The 24,233-nt window shown below is 37.3% G+C and overlaps 1 protein-coding gene across 2 annotated transcripts in view; it reads right to left on the reverse strand.

Moving 5' to 3' along the window:
• LOC105480917 (phosphatase and tensin homolog) overlaps positions 1 to 24,233 on the reverse strand; it is a 104,820-nt gene that overhangs the window by 55,218 nt on the left and 25,369 nt on the right. For both annotated transcript variants that reach the window (XM_011740112.3, XM_071069542.1), the window contains exon 2: positions 18,658 to 18,742. In XM_011740112.3, coding sequence (XP_011738414.1) covers positions 18,658 to 18,742 — 85 coding nt within the window. The remainder of the gene's footprint in view (positions 1 to 18,657; positions 18,743 to 24,233) is intronic.

Here is a 24,233-nt window from a genome sequence, read left to right on the forward strand (position 1 = left end):
ACAAGGCATACCAAAAAAAAAAAAAAAACAAAAAAAACAAACCCACCCCAAAGAAAGCATTAAGTATAGGCCAAAAGGAAAAAAATAAATTAACAGAAACTGTCCCTGGGAAGATCAGATGGCAGACACTTACTAGACATAGACTTTAAAACAAATGTTGAAAGGTGCTCAAAAAGCTAAAGGAAGATATGGATAATGTCAAGATACAAAACTGAAATATCAATAAAGAGATAGAAAACATAAAAAAATCAAAAAATAAATGCTGGAACTGAAAAGTACAAAAACTGAAATAAAAATTTACTAGAGGAATTCAAAAGCCAATTTGGGCAGGCAGAAGAATCAGTAATCTTGGAAGGTAGAACAACTGAAAATACCATGTGTCTGAGGAACAGAAAAAAAAACTGAAGGAAAATTGAAGACAAGAGACTAAGAGACCTGTGGAACACCATAATCAAGTGGACCAACACACAAACACTCTGGGAATCCCAGCATAAAAAGAGAAAGGGGGCAAGAAAGATTATGTGAAGGAATATTAATCAAAAACTTCCCAAATCTGATGAGACATGAATATAAATATTCAAGAAGCTCAATTAACTCCAAGTAGGAAAAATTCAGAGATCCAAGTAGGAAAAACTGAGATAGACTATAATCAAACTATGAACAAAGAGAATCCTGAACATGGAATGAGAGAAGCATCTTGTAACATAAAAAGGGATCCTCAATATCAGTAGATTTCTCATTAGAACTCTTGAAGGACAGAAGGCAGTGGGATGATATATTTAAAATCCTGAAAGGAAACAAACAAACAAACACAAATGCCTGTCAACTGAGAATACAATATCTAGCAAAAATGTCCTTAAAAATGAAGAAATTAAGACATTTCCAGATTAACAAAAGCTGAGAGAGTTCATTATGACTAGACCTGTCCTTCAAGAAACACTGAAGTGAGTCTTTCAGGCTGAAATAAAAGGAGATTAGACAGTAACTTGAAGCTGTATTAAGAAATAAAGATCTTGAGAAATGATAAATACACGAGCAATTACCGAAGCTAGCATTATTGTAACATTGGTTTACTACTCCACTTTTTGTTTTCCACATAATTTAAGACACTACTGCATTAAAAAACAATTATTAGTCTATGCTTTTAGACACACAATACATAAAAATGTAATTTTACGACATCAGTAACTGGAAGGGAGCAGGGACTGAATCTTATGAGCTGAATTTTTGTATGCTATTGAAAGTAAACTGGTATAAGTTGAATTTGCAGTATTAGAACTTCAGGGCATTAAATGTAACCCCCAATGGCAATCACACACACACACACACACACACACACACACACAGAGAGAGAGAGAGAAAATAGCAGAATATAAACAAAAGGAAATAACAAGGAAATTAAAACACTTCACTACAAAATATCAACTAAACACAAGTGCCAGTAAGGCAGGAAATGAGGGACAAAAAAGCTATAAGGCATATAGAAAATAAATAGCAAAATGGCAGCAGTTAAATCCTTATCAATAATTACTTTAATTGTAAATGATAAAACTCTGCAAGCAAAAGGCAGAGGTTGACAGAATGTATAAGAAAAACACAACCTATAAGAGCTTGTATATGCTATCTACAAGAGACTCATTTTAGATCCAAAGACACAAATACGGGATGTAAAAAGATATTCTATACAAGTAATAACCAAATGAGAGTGCAGGTAGCTACATTAACATTAGACAAACTAAATCAAAAAAGGTTGAGACGAAAAAGATATTACACGTCAATAAGTGTCAATTAGCAAGAAGATATAATAATCAAAAACATTTACATGCCTAATAAGATACCACCCAATTATATGAAGCAAAAATTGACAGAACTAAAGGTAAATAGTTCTGAAATAACAGCTGGACATTTCAATACCCTACTCTCAATAATGGACAAAAAAAAAACACCCAGTCAGAATGTAAGTAAGAAAATAGAGGATCTGGGCCAGACAAGGTGGTTAATGCCTATAATCCTAGCACTTTGGGAGGCCAAGGCGGGTGGATCACAAAGTCAGGAGTTCGAGATCAGTCTGGCCAACATGGTGAAACCCTGTCTCTACTAAAAATACAAAAATTAGCTAGGTGTGGTGGCGTGTGCCTGTAATCCCAGCTACTCGGGAGACTGAGACCAGGAGAATCGCTAGAATCCAGGAGGCGGAGGTTGCAGTAAGCCAAGATCGCACCACTGCACTCCAGCCTGGGTGACAGAGCAAGACTCTGTCTCAAAAAAAAAAAAAAAAAAAAAAAAAAAAAAAAGGAACCAAATAAAATATCTTCTCCTATCACAACAGGATGATACTGAAAATCAATAAAATCAGTAACTGAAGAAAAAGTAGAAAATTCACCAACTGTGAAAATTAAAAAATACACTGTTAAACACAGAACAAATCACAAGGGAACTTAGAAAATACTTAGAAATAAATGAAAACAAAAAAAACACAAGATGCCAAAAATTACAGAACAGCAAAAGCAGTCCTAAGAGGGAAATCTGTAGTTGTACACATTTACATTGAAAAAGATCTCAAATCAATAATCTAACTTCAAATCTTAAGGAACTAGAAAAAGAACAAACTAATAAACCCAAAGCTAGCAGGATGAAGGAAATAACAAAGTTTAGAGATGATATAAATAATAGAAAAATAACAGAGAAAAATCAATGAAACCAAAAACTGGTTCTTTGAAAAAATTTTAACAATTGACAAAGCTTTACCTATATTAAGATAAAGAAGATTCAAATTACTAAAATCTGAAATGAAAGTGTGGACACTAGTATCAATTGTACAGGAGTTTAAAAAATAGATAAGATAGTACTATGAACAATTTATATGCCAACAAATTAGATAATCTAGATTAAATGGAGAAATACCAAGAAGCACAAAATGTACTAATACTGAATCACAAAAAAAAGAAAATCTGAACAGACCTGTAACTAGTAACAAGACTAAATCAATAATAACATAAATAAATTCCAGACAAAAGCCCTAGATGTGATTTTTCATCTGTGAATTCTATCAAACATTTAAAGAACTAACACCATTTTTTCCCAAAGTTTTTCCAAAACTGGATGAGGAAACACTTCCTAACACACTAAATGAGGCAAGTTCGCAAAGAAGCAGGGCACAATTTTAATGTGCAAAGAATCAGTTGTGGCCGGGCGCGGTGGCTCACGCCTGTAATCCCAGCACTTTGGGAGGCCGAGGCGGGCGGATCACAAGGTCAGGAGATCGAGACCACGGTGAAACCCCGTCTCTACTAAAAATACAAAAAATTAGCCGGGCGCGGTTGTGGGCGCCTGTAGTCCCAGCTACTCGGGAGGCTGAGGCAGGAGAATGGCGTGAACCCGGGAGGCGGAGCTTGCAGTGAGCCGAGATCGCGCCACTGCACTCCAGCCTGGGCGACACAGCGAGACTCCGTCTCAAAAAAAAAAAAAAAAGAATCAGTTGTGTTTCTGTACCCTAAGAATGAACAATTAGGAAAGGAAATTAAGAAAACAGATTTACAAGAGCATCAAAATGAATAAAATACTTAGGAATTAACTTAACCAAGGAGGTAAAATACTTATACACTGAAAACTACAAAACATCACTGAAAGAAAGGAAAGAATATGTAAATAAATGGAAAGACATCTGGTGTTCATGGGTTAAAAGACTTAATATTGTTAAGATGTCAATACTATTCAATGCAATCTACAGATTAATACAATCCCTACCAAAATCTCAACAGTTTTTTGCAGAAATTAAAAAAAAAATCCAGGTGGGAGGAGGCAAGCTCAAGAAAAATAACTAATGGGTATTAGGCTTAATACCTGGGTGATGATATAATCTATACAACAAAAAACAATGACACAAATTTACCCATGTAAATTTGCACATGTACCTCTAAACTTGAAAGTTTAAAAAAAAAAAGCCATCCTAAAACTCATTAAGGACCCTGAAGGGCCAAAACCATCTTGAAATATAAGAAGTTGGGGCCGGGCACAGTGGCTCATGCCTGTAATCGCAACACTTTGGGACACTGAGGAGGGCAGATTGCTTGGGCTCAGGAGTTTGAGACCAGCCTGGGTAATATGGCAAAACACTGTCTCTATAAGAAATACAAAAATTAGCTGGGCATGGTGGTATGCACCTACAATCCTAGCTACTCAGGAGGCTGAGGTGGGAGGATTGCTTGAACCTTGGACGTGGAGGTTGCAGTGAGCTAAGATTGTGCCAGTGCACTCCAGCCTAGGCAACAGAGCCAGATGCTATTTCAAAAAATAAATAAATACACAAGACATACACTTCCTGATTTCAAATTTTACTATAAAGCTACAGTACTAAAATTAGTGTGGTCCTGGCATAAAGAAAACAAACATATAGTCCAACAGAAGAGTCGAGAGAGCCCAAAAATAAACCCTTGCATCTACTGTCAAATAATTTTCAACAAGAGTGCCAAGACTATTCAATGGGGAAAAGACGCTCTTTTCAACAAATAATGCTAGGAAAACTAAATATTCACATCTAAAAGTGTGAAGCTGGACTCTTACATAACATCATATACAAAAATTAACTCAAAATGGATCGAACACCTAAATGTGAGAGCTAAAGCTATAAAAACCTTTAGGAGAAAACATTGGGGAAAGTTTCATGGTATGAATTTGGCAATTATTTCCTGAATGTGACACCAAAGGTACAGGCAACAAAAGACAACAGACAAGTTGGATTTCTTCAAGCTAAATAGCTCCTGCACAGCAAAGCAAACAATCAACAGAGTGAAAAAGCAACCCATTATTTATGGGAGAAAATATTTGCAAATCACATATCCAATAAGGGATTAATATTCAGAGTATACAAATAACTTCCTTTTCTTTTTCTTTTTTCAAGACGGAGTCTTACTCTATCACCTAGGCTGAGTGCAGTGACACATTCTTGGCTCACTGCAACTTCCCCACACCCCGGGTTCAAGCAAGTCTCCTGCCTCAGTCTCCCCAACAGTCGGGATTACAGGTGTGCACCATCACGCCTGACTACGCCAGCTAATTTTTGTATTTTTAGTAGAGATGGGGTTTCACCATACCAGCCAGTCTGGTCTCGAACTCCTAACCTCATGATTCACCTGCCTTGGCCTCCCAAAGTGCTGGGATTACAGGCATAAGCCACTGTGCCCAGCCAGAGTATACAAAGAACTTCTAAAACACAATTTAAAAGTCCTACTACTGAATTCATAATGGGCAAAAGGCTTGAAGAGACATCATTGCTCCAAAGCTGATATACAAATGGCCAAATAAGCACATGCAAATGTTCAATATCGCTAATCATTAGGGAAATGCAAATTAAAACCACAATGAGACTTCACACCCATTAGGATGGCCATTATTATAAAAACAAAAAAACATAAACAAAACAACATGTGATGGTGAGGATGTGGCAAATTCAGAACCCTAGTGATGGTGGTAATGTAAAATTGGGCAGTCATTGTATCAAACAGTATGGTGGTTTCTCAAAAATTTAAACACAGAATTACCATTTGATCCAGCAATCTCATATCCAAAAGATATGAAAGCAGATACTCAAACAGGTATTTATATACCCATATTCATAGCAGCATTATTCACAACAGTCAAAAGTGTCCACTGATGAATAACTGGATAAACAAAATGTGGTATATACATACAATGGAATATTATTCAGCCTTTTAAAAGGAAGGAAATGCTAATGTGCACTACAACATGGATGAATCTTGAAGACAGTGAAATAAGCCAGTTACAAAAAGATATTGCATGATTCCGCTTATATGAGGTACCTAGAATAGTCAAATACATAGAGATCAAAGTAGAACAATGGTTGGTACTAAGAGGAGGAGCAATGAGGAGTTATTATTTAATGGGTTCGGCATTTCAATGTGAGATAATGAAAAAATTCTAGAGATGGACAGTGGTGACAACTGCACAGCAATGTAAATGTATTGAATGCTAAATGTTAATGCTACTGAAGTGTATGTTATACACACACACACACACACACACACACACACATATATAAAATATCACAGTAACAAAATTACTCATCTCTGGCCTTATTTATCTTCAAACCTTTATTCCTGCTTCTCCCCAGATGCAACCACCCTCAACTACTCTGATTCTTTTTCCTCGTATTTAATTAGGTATTTTAAAATATTATTCTTAATACTGCTTCTTATAGATTTATTAACTACAGATTTCCTGCTATGGTAAAGGAGACTTACAAAACTAGTAGTACTCCACACATACGTTTCACTTATCTTAATTCCCCTAAAATAGCAATATCACAATTTTGGGTTAACTCAATCAACCAATGCTAGTAATTGTTTCCTTTTCCTAATTTGTTTAGTTTTGTAAGAATCCATTACATTTTTCTCCAAATATTTCAATGTCCATCTATCAGTTTGATTATTTTCCCGGAAGTTCTAATCTCCTGTTCCAACCAAAACTGGTAACTTTTCAGCTTGTGTCACAGCTGTCATCCTGGGACTTTCTCCTTTGTTGCTTCTGAGTGGGATTCTGTGTTTACTGAAGCTCTTTTATTTCCTTTCTTGGTTTATTCTCTTGTTTTGTTGAACCACATCTTCTAGTAATGTCCAAAAAAAATGTTCTTCATGAGTACATTTTTTTAGTCCTTCAGTTTTTCCCCCCACTTTCACACTTGATTGATGGTTTAACTGGATACAGAATTATAGGCTGAATGCAGAACTTTCAAGCTGATGTTTTACCACCTTCTACCTTTAATTCTACTGCCAACAAGTTAGATGCTATTCATATTCCTAAGCCCTCCTAAGTGATTCTAAAAAGTTTTTAGATATTCTATTTCTGATGTCCTAAAACAAATTTCATAATAATTTGCCTAGTATAGGCTTTATTTTATTGTGCTTGGCACTATGTAGGTCTTTTCAATCTGGATGATTTCTCTCCCTTGTTTTCTCTTTATGAATCCTGTTAATTAGAGACAAGATCTCTACAATGATCTTACAGCACATTTTAACTGATAAAATTAACATACAACACTCTACAATATTGTCTAAAGCAGTCTATACATATACAAATAATGTAATAACTAACATATACAGGTCTGACTACTAATTCTATGAATTATATAGAATCAAAGTTACAGTCTCAAAAATAGATGAGAAATGGCAATGAATAATCTGTTCATTGACAGAGACAGGTCAGACATTACACAACTCCAGCTGATTTTTGTCACGCAGGAATGTGAGCCAAGTGTTGGAAGATCCTTTGAAATTTCAAAAGCAGCTAGAAATACAGCTGTTTATGTGAGGTCTCAATTTCTAAATACAGGTAATGCATTTCAATTTTAAATATGGTATGAATCGACAGTGTTAGGTCAAATAAAGAATATTAACAAGATTAGCCCAAGAGTTGTATACAAGATAATATGGTTCCTAAGGAAACAGCTTTGGAATCTGACAGACCAGAAGTCAACCTTAAGTCTCACTACTTACTAAAAGTAATGCTTGGGGAAGTTAACTTCTTTTAAACCATCTATGAAATGGGGATAGATTTACTGTAGAGATTCAGTAAGATAATACATACAAACGGGCTATACAACAGTTATACATGCAAATAAGTATATAAATAAATGCCCAATAAATGTTACCTATTATATAACATACAAAAAAATGGATTGGTGTAGATAATATAAACACTGTCGAATCCACTAAGGAATTAAGACTAACAAAAGAAGTAGGAGGTGGCTGGGCACGGTGGCTCACGCCTGTAATCCCAGCACTTTGAGAGGCCAAGGCAGGCAGATTACCTAAGATCAGGAGTTCAAGGCTAGCCTGGCCAACACGGTGAAACTCCACCTTTACTAAAAATACAAAAATTAGCCGGGCATGGTGGCGCATGCCTGTAATCCCAGCTACAGGAGGCTGAGGCAGGAGAATTGCCTGAGCCCGGGAGGTGGAGGCTGCAGTGAGATGAGAGAGCCCCATTGCACTACAACCTGGGAAACAAACCTAGACTCTGTCTCAAAAAAAAAAAAAGAAGCAGGAGGCACCCAATAAGAATAGGGCTTTCTTTTGGGGTGATAAAATGTTTTGAAACTTGATAAAGGTAGAGGTAACATTGGAAAGGTAATAAATGTCACGGAATGTACACTTTAAAATGGTTAGCTTTCTGTTATGTGAATTTCACCTCATTAAAGAAAAAATGTGGGAAAAAGGAGGTAATATGAGAGAAGGAGTCAGAAAATGCTAGAAAGGGAGAATGAAACTGATCGTTCTTTCCTCTAAATTATTTTGAAGCCTGCCTATAAATAATACCTCTTTAACTCCTTTTTTAAACTGAATAGCCAATAGTGATGTTAGGGCAATAAATACCTCCTTTTTATTGAAAATCAACATACAACTAAGGTTGACAGACTGAGAGATCAACGTATTTCAAATATTTCAAAAGAATATTTGAGACTGGGAGTGGAGGCTCATGCCTGTAATCCCAGCACTTTGGCAGGCCGAGACAGGTGGACTGCTAGAGTTCAGGAGTTCTGAGACCAGCCTGGAAAACATGGCGAAACTCTGTCTCTACCAAAAATACAAAAATTAGCCATGTGCGGTGATGCATGCCTGTGGTCCCAGCTACTTGAGAGGATGAGGTGGGAGGATTGCTGGAGCCCAGAAATCCAGGTTGCCGTGAACCAGGATCACAGCACCACCGTACTCCAGCTTGAGTGACCGAGCGAGACTCTGTCTCAAAAAAAAAAAGGTGGGGGGAGTGCTCTTGAATCTATTACACAGCTGCTTACACACGGGGGAAAAAGCTCACAGTGAACATGACAATAAATAAATCTTTTCCAAAAATCACTATATATCAGAAGACTGTACTCTAAAAGCATTTCCTTATAATATAGGACTCATGCCACCAAGAAAGAAAAGAAAAAGGAGGTAGAGGGAAAGGGAAAGAACAGAAAAAGAAAAAGCATCATACTAGAATCTCACTCATGGGAGATTTACAACGCATAGTGGCATATTAAAGGTCCTGCAGTGAGAAAGACAGTTCACCTCTATGAAAGCTCCATTCTCCTGATTTATGAGAAACAGAACAATTCTTTAGTTATGCCTCTTAAACATATGAAACACCAATTTTGTTAAAGACTGCTTAGATTTATACCAGATAACATAAATTAGATAACTTCAATATTAGCTTGAGGGATGAGATTAACATACATAATTGACCGGGTGCAGTGGCTCATGCCTGTAATCCCAGCACTTTGGGAGGCTGAGGTAGGTGGATCACTTGAGCGCAGGAGTTTGAGACCAGCCTGGGAAACATGGCGAAACCCCATCTCTACAAAAGTAAACACAAAAATCAGCCAGGCCTGGTGGTACATGCCTGCGGTCCCAACTACTTGGGAGGCTGAGGTGGGAGGATCACTTGAACCCAGGAGGCAGAGGTTGCAGTGAGCCGTGATCATGCCACTGCACTCCAGCCTGGGTGACAGAGCAAGAAACGGCCTCAAAACAAAAAAAAGGGGGTGTTCCAAGATGGTCAAATAGGAACAGCTCCTGTGTGCAGCTCCCAGCGTGATCAACGCAGAAGACAGGTGATTTCTGAATTTCCAACTGAGGTACCTGGTTCATCTCAATGAGACTGATCGGAAAGTGGGTGCAGCCCATGGAGGGCGAGCCGAAGCAGGGCGGGGCATCGCCTCACCCAGGAAGCGCAAGGGGTCGGGGATTTCCCTTTCCTAGCCAAGGGAAACCGTGACACACTGTACCGGGAAAATCGGGACACTGCCACCCAAATACTGTGCTTTTACAACGGTCTTAGCAAATGGTACAACAGGAGATTATATCTGGCACCCAGCTCAGCGGGTTCCACACCCACAGAGCCTTGCTCACTGGTAACGTAGCAGTTGCAAATCGAACTGCGAGGTGGCAGCCTGGCTGGGGGAGGGGCGTTTGCCATTGCTGAGGCTTGAGTAGGTAAACAAAGTGGCTGGGAAGCTTGAACTGGGTGGAGCCCACTGCAGTTCAATGAGGCCTGCCTCCTTCTGTAGACTCAACCTCTGGGGAAAGGGCATAGTTGAACAAAAGGCAGCAGAAACTTCTGCAGACTTAAACGTCCCTGTCTGAAAGCTCTGAAGAGAGCTGTAGTTCTCCCAGCACGATGTTTGAGCTCTGAGAACAGACAGACTGCCTCCTCAAGTGGGTCCCTGACCCCCATGTAGCCTAACTGGGAGACACCTCCCAGTAGGGGCCGACTGACACCTCATACAGCCAGATGCCCCCCTGAGATAAAGCTTTCAGAGGAAGGATCGGGCAGCAATATTTGCTGTTCTGCAATATTTGCTGTTCTGCGGCCTCCACTGGTGATACCCAGGCAAACGGGGTCTGGGGTGGACCTCCAGCAAACTCCAACAGACCTGCAGCAGAGGGACCTGACTGTTAGAAAGAAAACTAACAAACAGAAAGGAATAGCATCAACATCAACAAAAAGGACATCTGTACCAAAACCCCATCTGTAGGTCACCATCATCAAAAACCAAAGGTAGATAAAACCACAAAGATGGGGAGAAATCAGAGCAGAAAAGCTGAAAATTCTAAAAAACCAGAGCACCTCTTCTCCTCCAAAGGATCACAGCTCGTCAACAGCAATGGAACAAAGCTGGATGGAGAATGACTTTGACGAGTTCACAGTCAAAGTCAAGTTTGTTCAGTAATAACAAACTTCTCCGAGTTAAAGGAGGATGTTCAAAGTCATCGCAAGGAATCTAAAAACCTTGAAAAAAGATTAGACAAATGGCTAACTAGAATAAACAGTGTAGAGAAGACCTTAAATGACCTGATGGAGCTGAAAACCATGGCTCGAGAACTACATGACGCATGCACAAGCTTCAGTAGCTGATTCGATCAACTGGAAGAAAGGGTATCAGTGATTGAAGATCAAATTAATGAAATGAAGTGAGAAGAGAAGTGTAGAGGAAAAACGGTAAAAAGAAACAAAGTCTCCAAGAAATATGGGACTATGTGAAAAGTCCAAATCTACATTTCATTGGTGTACCTGACAGTGACAGGGAGAAAGGAACCAAGCTGGAAAACACGCTTCAGGATATCATCCAGAATTTCCCCAACATAGCAAGGCAGGCCAACATTCAAATTCAGGGAATACAGAGAACACCATAAAGATACTCCCAGAGAAGAGCAACCCCAATACACATAATTGTTAGATTCACCAAAGTTGAAATGAAGGAAAAAATGTTAAGGGCAGCCAGAGAGAAAGGTCGGGGTACCCACAAAGGGAAGCCCATCAGACTAACAGCAGATCTCTAGGCAGAAACTCTACAAGCCAGAAGAGAGTGGGGGCCAATATTCAACACTCTTAAAGAAAAGAATTTTCAACCCAGAATTTCATATCGAGCCAAACTAAGCTTCATAAGTGAAGGATAAATAAAATCCTTTACAGACAAGCAAATGCTGAGAGATTTTGTCACCACCAGGCCTGCCTTACAAGAGATCCTGAAGGAAGCACTAAACATGGAAAGGAACAACTGGTACCAGCCACTGCAAAAGCATGCCAAACTGTAAAGACCATCGATGCTAGAAGAAACTGCACCAACTAACAGGCAAAATAACCAGCTAACATCATAATGATAGGATCAAATTCAAACATAACAATTTTAACCTTAAATGTAAATGGGCTAAATGCTCCAGTTAAAAGACACAGACTGGCAAATTGGATAAAGAGTCAAGACATATCAGTGTGCTATATTCAGCAGATGCATCTCACGTGCAGAGACACATAAAGGCTCAAAATAAAGGGATGGAGGAAGATCTACCAAGCAAATGGAAAGCAAAAAAAAGCAGGGGTTGCAATGCTAGTCTCTGATAAAACAGATTTTAAACCAACAAAGATCAAAAGAGACAAAGAAGGCCATTACATAATGGTAAAGGGATCAATTCAACAAGAAGAACTAACTATTCTAAATATATATGCACCCAATACAGGAACACCCAGATTCATAAAGCAAGTCCTTAGAGACCTACAGAGAGACTTAGACTACCACATAATAATAATGGGAAACTTTAACACCCCACTGTCAATATGAGACAGATCGACGAGACAGAAGGTTAACAAAGATATCCAGGACTTGAACTAAGCTCTGCACCAAGCAGACCTAATAGACATCTATAGAACTCTCAACCCCAAATCAACAGAATATACATTCTTCTCAGTACCACATCACACTTATTCCAAAATTGACCACATAGTTGGAAGTAAACCACTCCTCAGCAAATGTCAAAGAAAACAAATGACAACAAACTGTCTCTCAGACCACAGTGCAATCAAATTAGAACTCAGGATTAAGAAACTAATTCACAACTGCACAACTACATGGAAACTGAACAACCTGATCCTGAATGACCACTGGGTACATAGCAAAATGAAGGCAGAAATAAAGATGTTCTTTGAAACCAATGAGAACAAAGACACAACGTACCAGAATCTCTGGGACACATTTAAAGCAGTGTGTAGAGGGAAATTTATGGTGCTAAATGCCCACAAGAGAAAGCAGGAAAGATCTAAAAACAACACCCTAACATCACAATTAAAACAACTAGAGAAGCAAGAGAAAACACATTCAAAAGCTAGCAGAAGGCAACAGATAACTAAGATCAGAGCAGAACTGAAGTAGATAGAGACACAAAAGACCCTCCAAAAAAATCAATGAATCCAGGGGCTGGTATTTTGAAAAGATCAACAAAATTGATAGAGTGCTAGCAAGACTAATAAAGAAGAAAAGAGAGAAGAATCAAATAGACACAATAAGAAATGATAAAGGGGATATCACCACCAATCCCACAGAAATACAAACTACCATCAGAGAATACTATAAATATTTCTATGCAAATAAACTAGAAAATATAGAAGAAATGGATAAATTCCTGGACATATACACCCGCCCAAGACTAAACCAGGAAGAAGTTGAATCCCTGAATAGACCAGTAACAGGCTCTAAAATTGAGGCAATAATTAATAGTCTACCAACCAAAAAAGGTCCAGGACCAGACAGATTCACAGCTGAATTCTATCAGAGGTACAAAGACGAGCTGGTACCATTCCTACTGAAACTATTCCCATTAATAGAAAAAGAGGGAATCCTCCCTAACTCACTTTAGGAGGTCAGCATCATCCTGATGCCAAAGCCTGACAGATACACAACAAAAAAAGAGAATTTTAGACCAATATCCCTGATGAACATCGATGAGAAAATCCTCAATAAAATACTGGCAAACTGAATCCAGCAGCACGTCAAAAAGCTTATCCACCAAGATCAAGTTGGCTTCATCCCTGGGATGCAAGGCTGGTTCAACATACACAAATCAATAAACATAATCCATCACATAAACGGAACCAAAGACAAAAACCAAATGATTATCTCAATAAATGCAGAGAAGGCCTTCAACAAAATTCAACAGCCCTTCATGCTAAAAAAACTCTCAATAAATTCAGTATTGATGGAACGTATCTCAAAATAATAAGAGCTATTTATGACAAACCCACAGCCAATATCATACTGAATGGGCAAAAACTGGAAGCATTCCCTTTGAAAACCGGCACAAGACAGGGATGCCCTCTCTCACCACTCCTATTCAACATAGTGTTGGAAGTTCTGGCCAGGACAATCAGGCAAGAGAAAGAAATAAAGGGTATACAATTAGGAAAAGAGGAAGTCAAATTGTCCCTGTTTGCAGACGACATGACTGTATATTTAGAAAACCCCATCGTCTCAGCCCCAAATCTCCTTAAGCTGATAAAAAACTTCAGCAAAATCTCAGGATACAAAATCAATGTGCAAAAATCACAAACATTCTTATACACCAATAACAGACAAACAAAGAGCCAAATCATGAGTGAACTCCCATTCACAATTGCTACAAAGAGAATAAAATACCTAGGAATCCAACTTACAAGGGATGTGAAGGACCTCTTCATGGAGAACTACAAACCACTCCTCAATGAAATAAAAGGACACAAATAAATGGAAGAACATACCATGCTCATGGATAGGAAGAATCAATATGGTGAAAATGGCCACACTGCCCAAGGTAATTTATAGATTCAATGCCATCCCCATCAAGCTACCAATGACTTTCTTCATAGAATTGGAAAAAACTACTTTAAAGTTCATGTGGAACCAAAAAAGAGCCTGCATTGCCAAGACAATCCTAAGCAAAAAGAACAAAGCTGGAGGCATCACACTACCTGACTTCAAACTATACTACAAGGCTACAGTAACCAAAACAGCATGGTACTGGTACCAAAACAGAGATATAGACCAATGGAACAGAACAGAGGCTTCAGAAATACCACCACATCTACAACCATCTGATCTTTGACAAACCTGACAAAAACAAGAAATGGGGGAAGTGTTCCCTATTTAATAAATGGTGCTGTGAAAACTGGCTAGCCATAAGTAGAAAGCTGAAACTGGATCCTTTCCTTAAACCTTATACAAAAATTAATTCAAGATGGATTAAAGACTTAAATGTTAGACCTAAAATCATAAAAACCCTAGAGGAAAACCTAGGCAATACCATTCAGGACATAGGCATGGGGAAGGACTTCATGATTAAAACACCGAAAGCAATGGCAACAAAAGCCAAAATAGACAAATGGGATCTAATTAAACTAAAGAGCTTCTGCACAGCAAAAGAAACTACCATCAGAGTGAACAGACAACTTACAGAATGGGAGAAAATTTTTGCAATCTACCCATTTGACAAAAGGGCTACTATCCAGAATCTACAAAGAACTTAAATTTACAAGAAAAAAATCAAACACCATCAAAAAGTGGGTAAATGATTTGAACAGATACTTTTCAAAAGAAGACATTTCTGCAGCCAACAGACACATGAAAAAATGCTCACCATCACTGGCCATCAGAGAAATGCAAATCAAAACCACAATGAGATACCACTTCACACCAGTTAGAATAGTGATCATTAAAAGGTCAGGCAACAACAGGTGCTGGAGAGGATGTGGAGAAACAGGAACGCTTTTACACTGTTGGTAGGAGTGTAAACTAGTTCAACCATTGTGGAAGACAGTGTGGTGACTCCTCAAGGATCTAGAACTAGAAATACCATTTGACCCAGCCATCCCATTACTGGGTATATACCCAAAGGATTATAAATCATGCTACTATAAAGACACATGCACACATATGTTTACTGTGGCACTATTCACAATAGCAAAGAACCAACCCAAATGTCCATCAATGATAGAATAGATTAAGAAAATGTGGCACATATACACCATGGAATACTATGCAGCCATAAAAAAGGATGAGTTTCATGTCCTTTGTAGGGACATGGATGAAGCTGGAAACCATCATTCTGAGCAAACTATTGCAAGGACAGAAAACCAAACACTGCATGTTCTCATTCACAGGTGGGAACTGAACAATGAGAACACTTGGACACAGGGCAGAAAACATCACAAACCGGGGTCTGTCGTGGGGTGGGGGGATGGGAGAGGGATAACACTGGGAGAAATACCTAATGTAAATGATGAGTTAATGGGTGCAGCAAACCAGCATGGCACATGTATACATAGGTAACAAACCTGTAAGTTGTGCACGTGTACCCTAGAACTTAAAGTATAATTTAAAAAAATTAACATACATATTACAGAATAATCAATTACCTGAATAAAACAATGTTTCATATTACCAAAAAAATATATATATATTGAGCAATGTAAGCCTGAAAGCATTTGCAATCTAAGTTTATTTTAGTCAAAGCAATGATGTAGTACAACAATAACAAAGTCTAATCTCTGCAGAGTATTTTCTGTTTGGGGAAAAATCACAGGAAAAAATATGCAGTAAGAGAGAAAAGGATAATTTTAAATATTCTTTGGGCATTCTAATAGAGAGGGCCAAGAAAAATCCAGCTGAAAATACTTTTGTTACAGAAAAATTAAGTATACAAAAATTTTAAAAACACTTTTCACTGTGACACTATCATCTTTGAACCAAAAAAGGAATCACTACTGATTACTAATATCCTCAATATAATGTAAACCAATCAAGGAAATTAATCACTTAGGTACTAGGCACAGCCATTCTCTTGGAGACCTTAATCCTAACAGACAAATTACTTAGGAATTATTTATTTCCATTTTAGTTGATAGAAAAAAAAAAAAAAAAACCCTTAATTTCTGGTCACTGTTCATCCTTTCTCTCATAAAAGAAGAGGAGGGGCCTAGGCAATAGAAGGCTATCAAAGCTTTCTCAAAAAAGAATGAGACAAAAGGAAACAAGGACAGCAAAGCTATTATATTCAGCAGATAATTCTTCATGTTGACACGCTATCAATAGTATAAGAGGTGATAAGATCCACTGGCTAAGGAAGCACTGGCTAAGTATTAATCTGGATACATAAAACTTTTTTTTTTAGACATAGCAGATTTGAAGAAATCATATGACTAGACAAAACAAACTAGATATATCGTGAAGCTAGATAGAATAAACCTCAGCCTTGATTACTAATTACAAACTGAAAATGTGAATCTTTTCATTCAGAGGCATAAAGGTAAGAGTTATGAATCAAATAGAAGGACCAAAATGCTTCTCAGCAAAGTATTTTCTTGGTGAAGTTACTGCAACCTAAGGTCTGATAATCAGCTGTACAGGAACTTTTATCAGTAACCTAAAAGATGATCAATCAGCCTCAGTGACTAATGACACTCAGAAGAGACCAATGTAAAAACTAGCACACCAGATTAATTTACCACAAAGATATTCTCACCATAATCAGAAAACCTGCCCTCTATTCAGAGTGCTCACTCTTTTTTGGTATGAGTACTAAACTGGCTGGGTTGAATTAGTGCTTAGTTGAACACAGAATTAAAATAATGTGAGTAGGTCATCTTGTGGGATATATCATGCAGGCCATAAAGAGGCCTGATAAACACTTCTGTATCATAGCAGATAATACACATCTGGTGACTGTACTGCTTGTTTCCCAGATTCACCATCTTTCTTAATTCAAAATGTATCTATCTCTTTTTTCTATGGCTCATTGCTTTTTCTTTAGAAGTGTTATCACAAGCTATATCAACCTGCTATTCCCATCAGCTTGCAATGTTAAGCATCCTTCTACTGTGCCCTGCCTAACTATGAGAAGATAAATTCATTTCTTTATTTTCAGCTTCTTAAACAGTCCTTCTGGCATCCCTATGTACTGGCTATAATTTTAATAGAAACTATAAAAACTAGGGGGATTTTTTTTGTAGTTTTTGTAGGTATAAAAATTTGATTTTGATTACAAAATTCTAAATGAATACAACTCAATACTACAAAAAATTGTAAATCTGTGGTTCAAAGCAAGTTGCTAAAACTTATAGCTAGCTCATAAAAGAAGGTAGGTTGTCTCATATACTTACACAACTATTATAAAAGGAGTCTACATCTGCATAACGCTTTATAAGTTACAAAGTACTTTCCCATCCATTTTAACATCTAATTGTCATAATCAAGTATTTAAACTGAAAATCTCCAGGAAAGATACTAATGAAAGAGTGTAAAGGAAATAATCCAGAATTTTAACTTTTTTAAGAGATGAGTTCTCGCTGTGTTAACCAGACTGGCCTCTACCCTCTACCTGGGGGTTCAAGCCAAGTGATCCTCCCACCTCAGCCTCACAAGTAGCTGGGACCTGAGGAGCACACCACAATGTCTGGCTTGAAATTTTAACTTTTAAAGCCATTAAGTTTCCTACTGACAATTTACAGTTGATTTATTAATACACGTTTTTGCTCTGAAATGAAAAAATATGTTAAGAGTATTTGCACATCAGACGTGAATTCCTTCTTTCATAAATTACGCCACGAATTCTCAAGGTTCCTACTGACAATTTACAGTTAATTTATTCATACATACATATTTTTGCTCTGAAATTAGACAATATAAATGTTAAGACTATTTGTACATCAGACATGAATTCCTCCTTTCATAAAATATGCCACGAATTCTTAAGACTGTATATTTTAAAAGTAATACTTATGTGGGTCTTGAGAATTGTTCTAGACTAAATGATAATTGCACTTAGAAAATTATGCAAAATTATAAAACTGATTGGCCTTGGTACACCCAGCGATTCCTTTCTATATATCTTTTAACAACCAAATACTTCTTCAAGTACTTGGTATACTTATGCACAGTGGTACCTTAAAATTTGGTCTACATAAAAATCAGTATTAGTCATCTACATCTTAATGTGAATAAATTTAACTGAATAAATCCACTCTAGGATTTTAAGCCTAATCCCCAATTATGACATAAGACAACAATCACACTGTAATGGAATTCAGGTATTAAACCTGGTGACAGGCATTTTATGGAGTCCAGGAAATGATATCACCTAAGTACCTGATTATGTTTAAGGTCAGTTCTTATCAAATGAACTGTATCCCACTGAAGTCCATTAGGTACAGTAAGCCAAAAAATGATTATAGAGCACTACAACAACAAAGTTTACATCACAAAGTATCTTTTTCTGTGGTTTAGAAATCTTTTCTAAATGAAAATACAACATGAATATAAACATCAATATTTGAAATAGAAAATCAAAGCATTCTTACCTTACTACATCATCAATATTGTTCCTGTATACGCCTTCAAGTCTTTCTGCAGGAAATCCCATAGCAATAATGTTTGGATAAATATCTGAGTACTTTAGTTAAGGAAAGAAATATCTGAAATATGCAGCAATCAAACTAAAAGTATACATTTTAAAACATTAGCTAGTTATGAAAAGAAAGCTTTCCCCACCATAGTTGGAGTAATAAAAGGTGGTCAATGTATTTATGTATAACCATTTATGTGTAATACTGGTAAAGATAAAAGGTAACTTCCATATTTACAGTATTCAGGTATATAAGAAAAACAGAAAACTCGTGCTTTATAAATCACAGAACTAAAGTACTTTAGGTCAAAAACCAAAACTCAAAACAAAACCCCAAAATCTGCACCTGCCTGAAAAGACAAAGAGTTCAACTTCCAATTTTTCATGGCTAAAAATTAAGGCAACATGTTGTAGAAAAAAGACACAGTGAAAATTTGGAAGTCAGAATTAAGAGCTGGCTATGTCTCTAACTAGTTGTGTAATTTGGACAAGTCACTTAACCTTTCTAGACCGCAATTTCATATTCTACATAATTAGACTCAAAGAGATTACTACTAAGGTTTCTTCCAGCTCTTGCTATCTATGACTTGATAATACCGAACTGAAGTAGAAACTTTATTTATTATTCTTACTTTCAATCAAACTACAGTTGGCCAATGAACAAAACCGGTTCCAGCTGTGTGGGACCACTTGTATGTGGACCTTCTTCTACCTCTGCCACCCATGAGACAGCAAGTCTGACCTTTCCACTCTCTCCTACTCCTTGGCCTACTTAACGTGAAGGCAGTGAAAATGAAGACCCTCATGATGATCCACTTCCACTTAATGAACAGTAAGTATATTTTCTCTTCTTTATGATTTTAATATTTTTTCTGTAGCTTATTATACAAATATGCTATCTAACACATACATAAAATATGTATTAGTGAACATTATATTATCGGTAAGATTTCCAGTCAACTATAGGCTAAATATTAATAGTTAAGTTTGGGGGGGGCGGGCAAAAGTTACATGTGAAGTTTCAACTGCACAGGAGTAGGTGCCCATATCCTTTACGTTGTTCAAGGGTCAACTGTCATGGATATTTAGCATGCCTATTATAGTCAATTATGTTACAGCATATAGCTAGCATAAAAACAAACCTCTACACTGAAGAACCATTTATAAACTATAAAAATCATCAACACTCTACACTTTTATGATTCTTACCCACTCATCACAATAGCTCTCATTTTTTGAGCTACATCAACCTAATCTCATGATTTTCTGACAGACCTTTCACACTAGCCCAGCCAATAATCTCCCTAATGCCTCCTTTTAAGATCAACTCCAGGCCGGGCGCGGTGGCTCAAGCCTGTAATCCCAGCACTTTGGGAGGCCGAGGTGGGCGGATCACGAGGTCAGGAGATCGAGACCATCCTGGCTAACTCGGTGAAACCCCGTCTCTACTAAAAATGCAAAAAATTAGCCGGGCGAGGCGGCGGGCGCCTGTAGTCCCAGCTACTCGGGAGGCTGAGGCAGAATGGCGTGAACCCGGGAGGCGGAGCTTGCAGTGAGCCGAGATCGCGCCATTGCACTCCAGCCTGGGCAACTAAGCGAGACTCTGTCTCAAAAAAAAAAAAAAAAAAAAAGATCAACTCCAATAATCTCTGCCAACTCCCTTCTGGATTCATTTATCTTCCAAATAAAATTCAAAGTTGACCTAATCCAATGCCCTTTTCTAGGTCTTTTTCTTTCTGCAGCTTTCACATTATTGAGTTGATTTCAGTAGTATTTTCAATCCAAAAATAATTATCGAGTTACTGAAAGCTATTATTTTAATAGCATAGTTTAAGAAAAGGTTATATGTATACTACATGCTCTATCTATAAGATAACTGTGCTAACTGGAGAGATCTACGGAATATTTTAAGGAAAAAAACTGCCCAATAGAGTATACAGGGTATATCTTTTGTATAAGGGATGGCAAAAAGAATGTTAACACATATATTTGCTTGAATGTCAACATCCTCAATACACATACGCATGCCTGAGTGATAAATGAGAAACTAATAAAAATGGATGCTTCATAGAGAAAGGGAAGAAAAGGGGAAAAGCATAGCAAGAACAGGTAGCAGCAGGACTCCTGTGATATAAAGAAAAAAAGACTTATAATCTCATACATTGAACATTGCTAGAAACAAAACTGATTAAATGTCAAATTGGCACTCAGGAGAAAGAGAAAGGTTTTGTTACAAGGGCTATTTGGACACTGCACTTTACTACACTTCTTGATAGGAACTATTCTAAACAAAATAAAAACTAGGAAGAAACTTTACATTTCTTTTGGTAGTTTTACCGATTCCAGTAATATCATTATTGATATCCTCAAACTATTTCCTTTTCTTTTCTTTTTTTTTTTTTTAAATAGAGTCCAGGTCTCATGATGTGGCACAGGCTGGTCTCAAACTCCTGGGCTCAAGCCATCCTCCCACCTCGACCTCCCAAAGTGCCAGGATTACATGCATGAGCCACTACATAAAGCCTCCTCAAACTATTTTATCTTTTTTTTTTCTTCCCCTGAAACAGGGTCTCCCTTTGTCACCCAGGCTAGAGTGTGGTGGCATGATCATGGCTCACTAGAGCCTTGACCTCCTGGGCTCAGGTGATCCTCCCACCTCAGCCTTCTGAGTAGCTGGGAATACAACCACATGCCACAATGCCCAGCTAATTTTTTGTAAAGACAAGGTTTCATCGTGCTGCCCAGGTTGGTCTTGAACTCCAGAGCTCAAGGAATCCACCTGCCTCAACCTCCCAAAGTGCTGGGATTACAGCGTGAGCCACCGCACCAGGACTATTTTCTTTATATTGTAGAAATAAGCAAAGAAGTTATGCTAATGACTTTAAGGTTCATAATAATAAGTGTAAGAAAACAGAGATAATATTGTAAAATCAAGAAATCATGTAAAATACTAAAAATAGCAGTATGAATTCATGTCTGTGAAAATCTGTTTTCTAGGTCTTTTCTCTGAAATGGCCTAAAAGCAATATCACTATAGCAGTAATAAATATTCCTAGAACACAGATTTTCATCTCTAATATTATAATGAACTAAAAGGTACCAAACTCCTTGGAAAAAGAATTAATGCCAGCTCTGGAGTAGGGAAGGTACAGGTGAGTCTGGGATACCTTTTCATTCCAAGAGAACAAGGAAGGCTTACAGAGATTAACAGCCTATATCAAATGGACATAGGAGGTGGTATAAAGATCCAAATGACTAGCTGTGACAATCTGAGCATCAAAGAAAACATTTAAATGGTAGTATATTAAAACATCCTGAATTAAATAAAAGTCCTTGAGTCTATAAAGACACTCAAAAGAAAAAAGTTAAGGCCAGATATTGTGGGTCACATCAATAATCCTAGCACTTTGGGAGGCTGAAGTGGGTGGATTCCTTCAGCTCAGGAGTTTGAGACCAGCCTGGGCAATATGGCAAAACCCCATCTCTACAAAACAAAAACAAAAACAAAACAAAAAAAATTGTCTGGCTGTGGTGGTGTACACCTTTAGTCCCAGGCTGAGGTGGGAGAATCACCTGAGCCCAGGGAGATTGAGGCTTTGGTGTACCATGATTGCACCACTGCACTCCAGCCTGGGCAACAGAATAAGACCCTATCTCAAAAAAAAAGTTAAAACAACTAAAAACGCCCTTTTCATTTATCACCTTTTGAGGTGGTTAATGGAATAGTTCTTCACTTTGAAAAATGGTAAAGAGAAAGATTTAAGTATTTTGTCTTTCCTATAGAGACTGTATTTAAAGACAACTAAATAGTCCCATTTCACAAGTTCTATCTTACCAAAAAACATCAATTAATATTGTAAAAGAATAGAATTTAAAGTCTTATTTTGCAAACCCTAATGAAATTACCGATATACTCAAAGATCAACAAATGGTGTTAAACCAATAGGTGAGTGGTTGATGAGAAAATGAACTTTCCTACAGCGCCAAAATACTACTACCCAAAATACTTTCTAATGTCAAGAGATAAATATAATTGAACAATGGGCAGAAAAGACTGTCATGGTCCAATTTCAGTGGCCATCTCCTCATCATGAATCAAGTAAAGATCATGTAACTTCTGATATGCAATACAAAGGCATAGTATCATCTTTGATAGTTAAGGATCTTCAACTCAAATCCACCAAGGATTCAGATATAAATTTTAATTTATAGGAAATACATAGGATAAACAAGCTAAATGACACTATGAGACAGCAAACTGGACAAATTCAGAAAATTGGTAGGACATGACCCATTCTCTCTCCAACAAGCCAGTATCTTTAAGAAAATAAAAAAAAGGTAGGAGGTGGGTGAGAGGTGGGGGAAGCCGGAGGATGGGTTGCTGCCCTTAATTTTTAAAGATACAAGGTTCCTAACAGCCAATTTCATAGGTGCAATGCTGACCTGGATACTGTTTTAGCCAAACCAGCCATAAAGGAATTTTTGAGCTAATTGGAAAAATTTTAATGTGATCCGGGCATTACATAAGATGAAAAGTTACTGAAATGGAAAAGTAGATGTAAATGACTAAAAAAGGCAGGTTTCAAAACAGAATGTACAATGTAATACCATTTGGATAAAAGAATACATATATATATCCATATAGACATATGTAGACAAAAGATTATAAACTAAGGTACTGAAAGTAATATGTAGGTGGCGGCATGTATATTTTTCTCATATTTGCTTGTTTTGTATTTTCTATTTTTGCCACAATGTACCTGTACCGTTTCTGTAACAAATTTTTAAAATTAGATGTTTTATAATTATCTGAGTCTATTTACTAATTGCCATGACAAAATGCTGTCTTGCCCTGTATGACTTAGAAAAAGCTCTGTATTTTTTAATGCCAAATTTCTACCCAAAAATTATACTAATAAAAACATCTAAGATTTAAATAACATTTACTATGTCCCAAGAACATTTTTTGTCTCTTTAGGAACATATAAATTCACCCTCAGCCTCAAAGCATTTTTATTATAAAGATTCTAAAAGAAAACTATTAGGATTATCATTTTAACATCACAAATATTTGCTGTCATCTACTATTCTCACATAAGAAAGCTGTCCCAACTCTTAGCCAATCTCTGACAGTTTTTTTAAAAATTAAGGAAAAGGAATTTAAAAAATAGTAAGAAGAAAGCAGCTCCACTTAAAAATGTAGCTGTTGTTCAATTATCAAAATGTATTGGGATATTATATCCATTCACTAAAAAAAAAAAAAGAAAGCAGAAGACAGCAGAGGCCTAAAGTGAAATAATCTTTTTTTTTTTTTTTTTTTTTTTTTTGAGATGCAGTCTCCCTCCGTCGCCCAGGCTGGAGTGCAGTGGCGCCATCTCGGCTCACTGCAAACTCCGCCTCCCGGTTTCACGCCATTCTCCTGCCTCAGCCTCCCGAGTAGCTGGGACTACAAGTGCCCACCACCACGCCCGTCTAATTATTTGTATTTTTAGTAGAGACAGGGTTTCACCATGTTAGCAGGGATGGTCTTGA

Source organism: Macaca nemestrina, chromosome 9, assembly GCF_043159975.1.
Source record: "Macaca nemestrina isolate mMacNem1 chromosome 9, mMacNem.hap1, whole genome shotgun sequence".
NCBI lineage: Eukaryota > Metazoa > Chordata > Mammalia > Primates > Cercopithecidae > Macaca > Macaca nemestrina.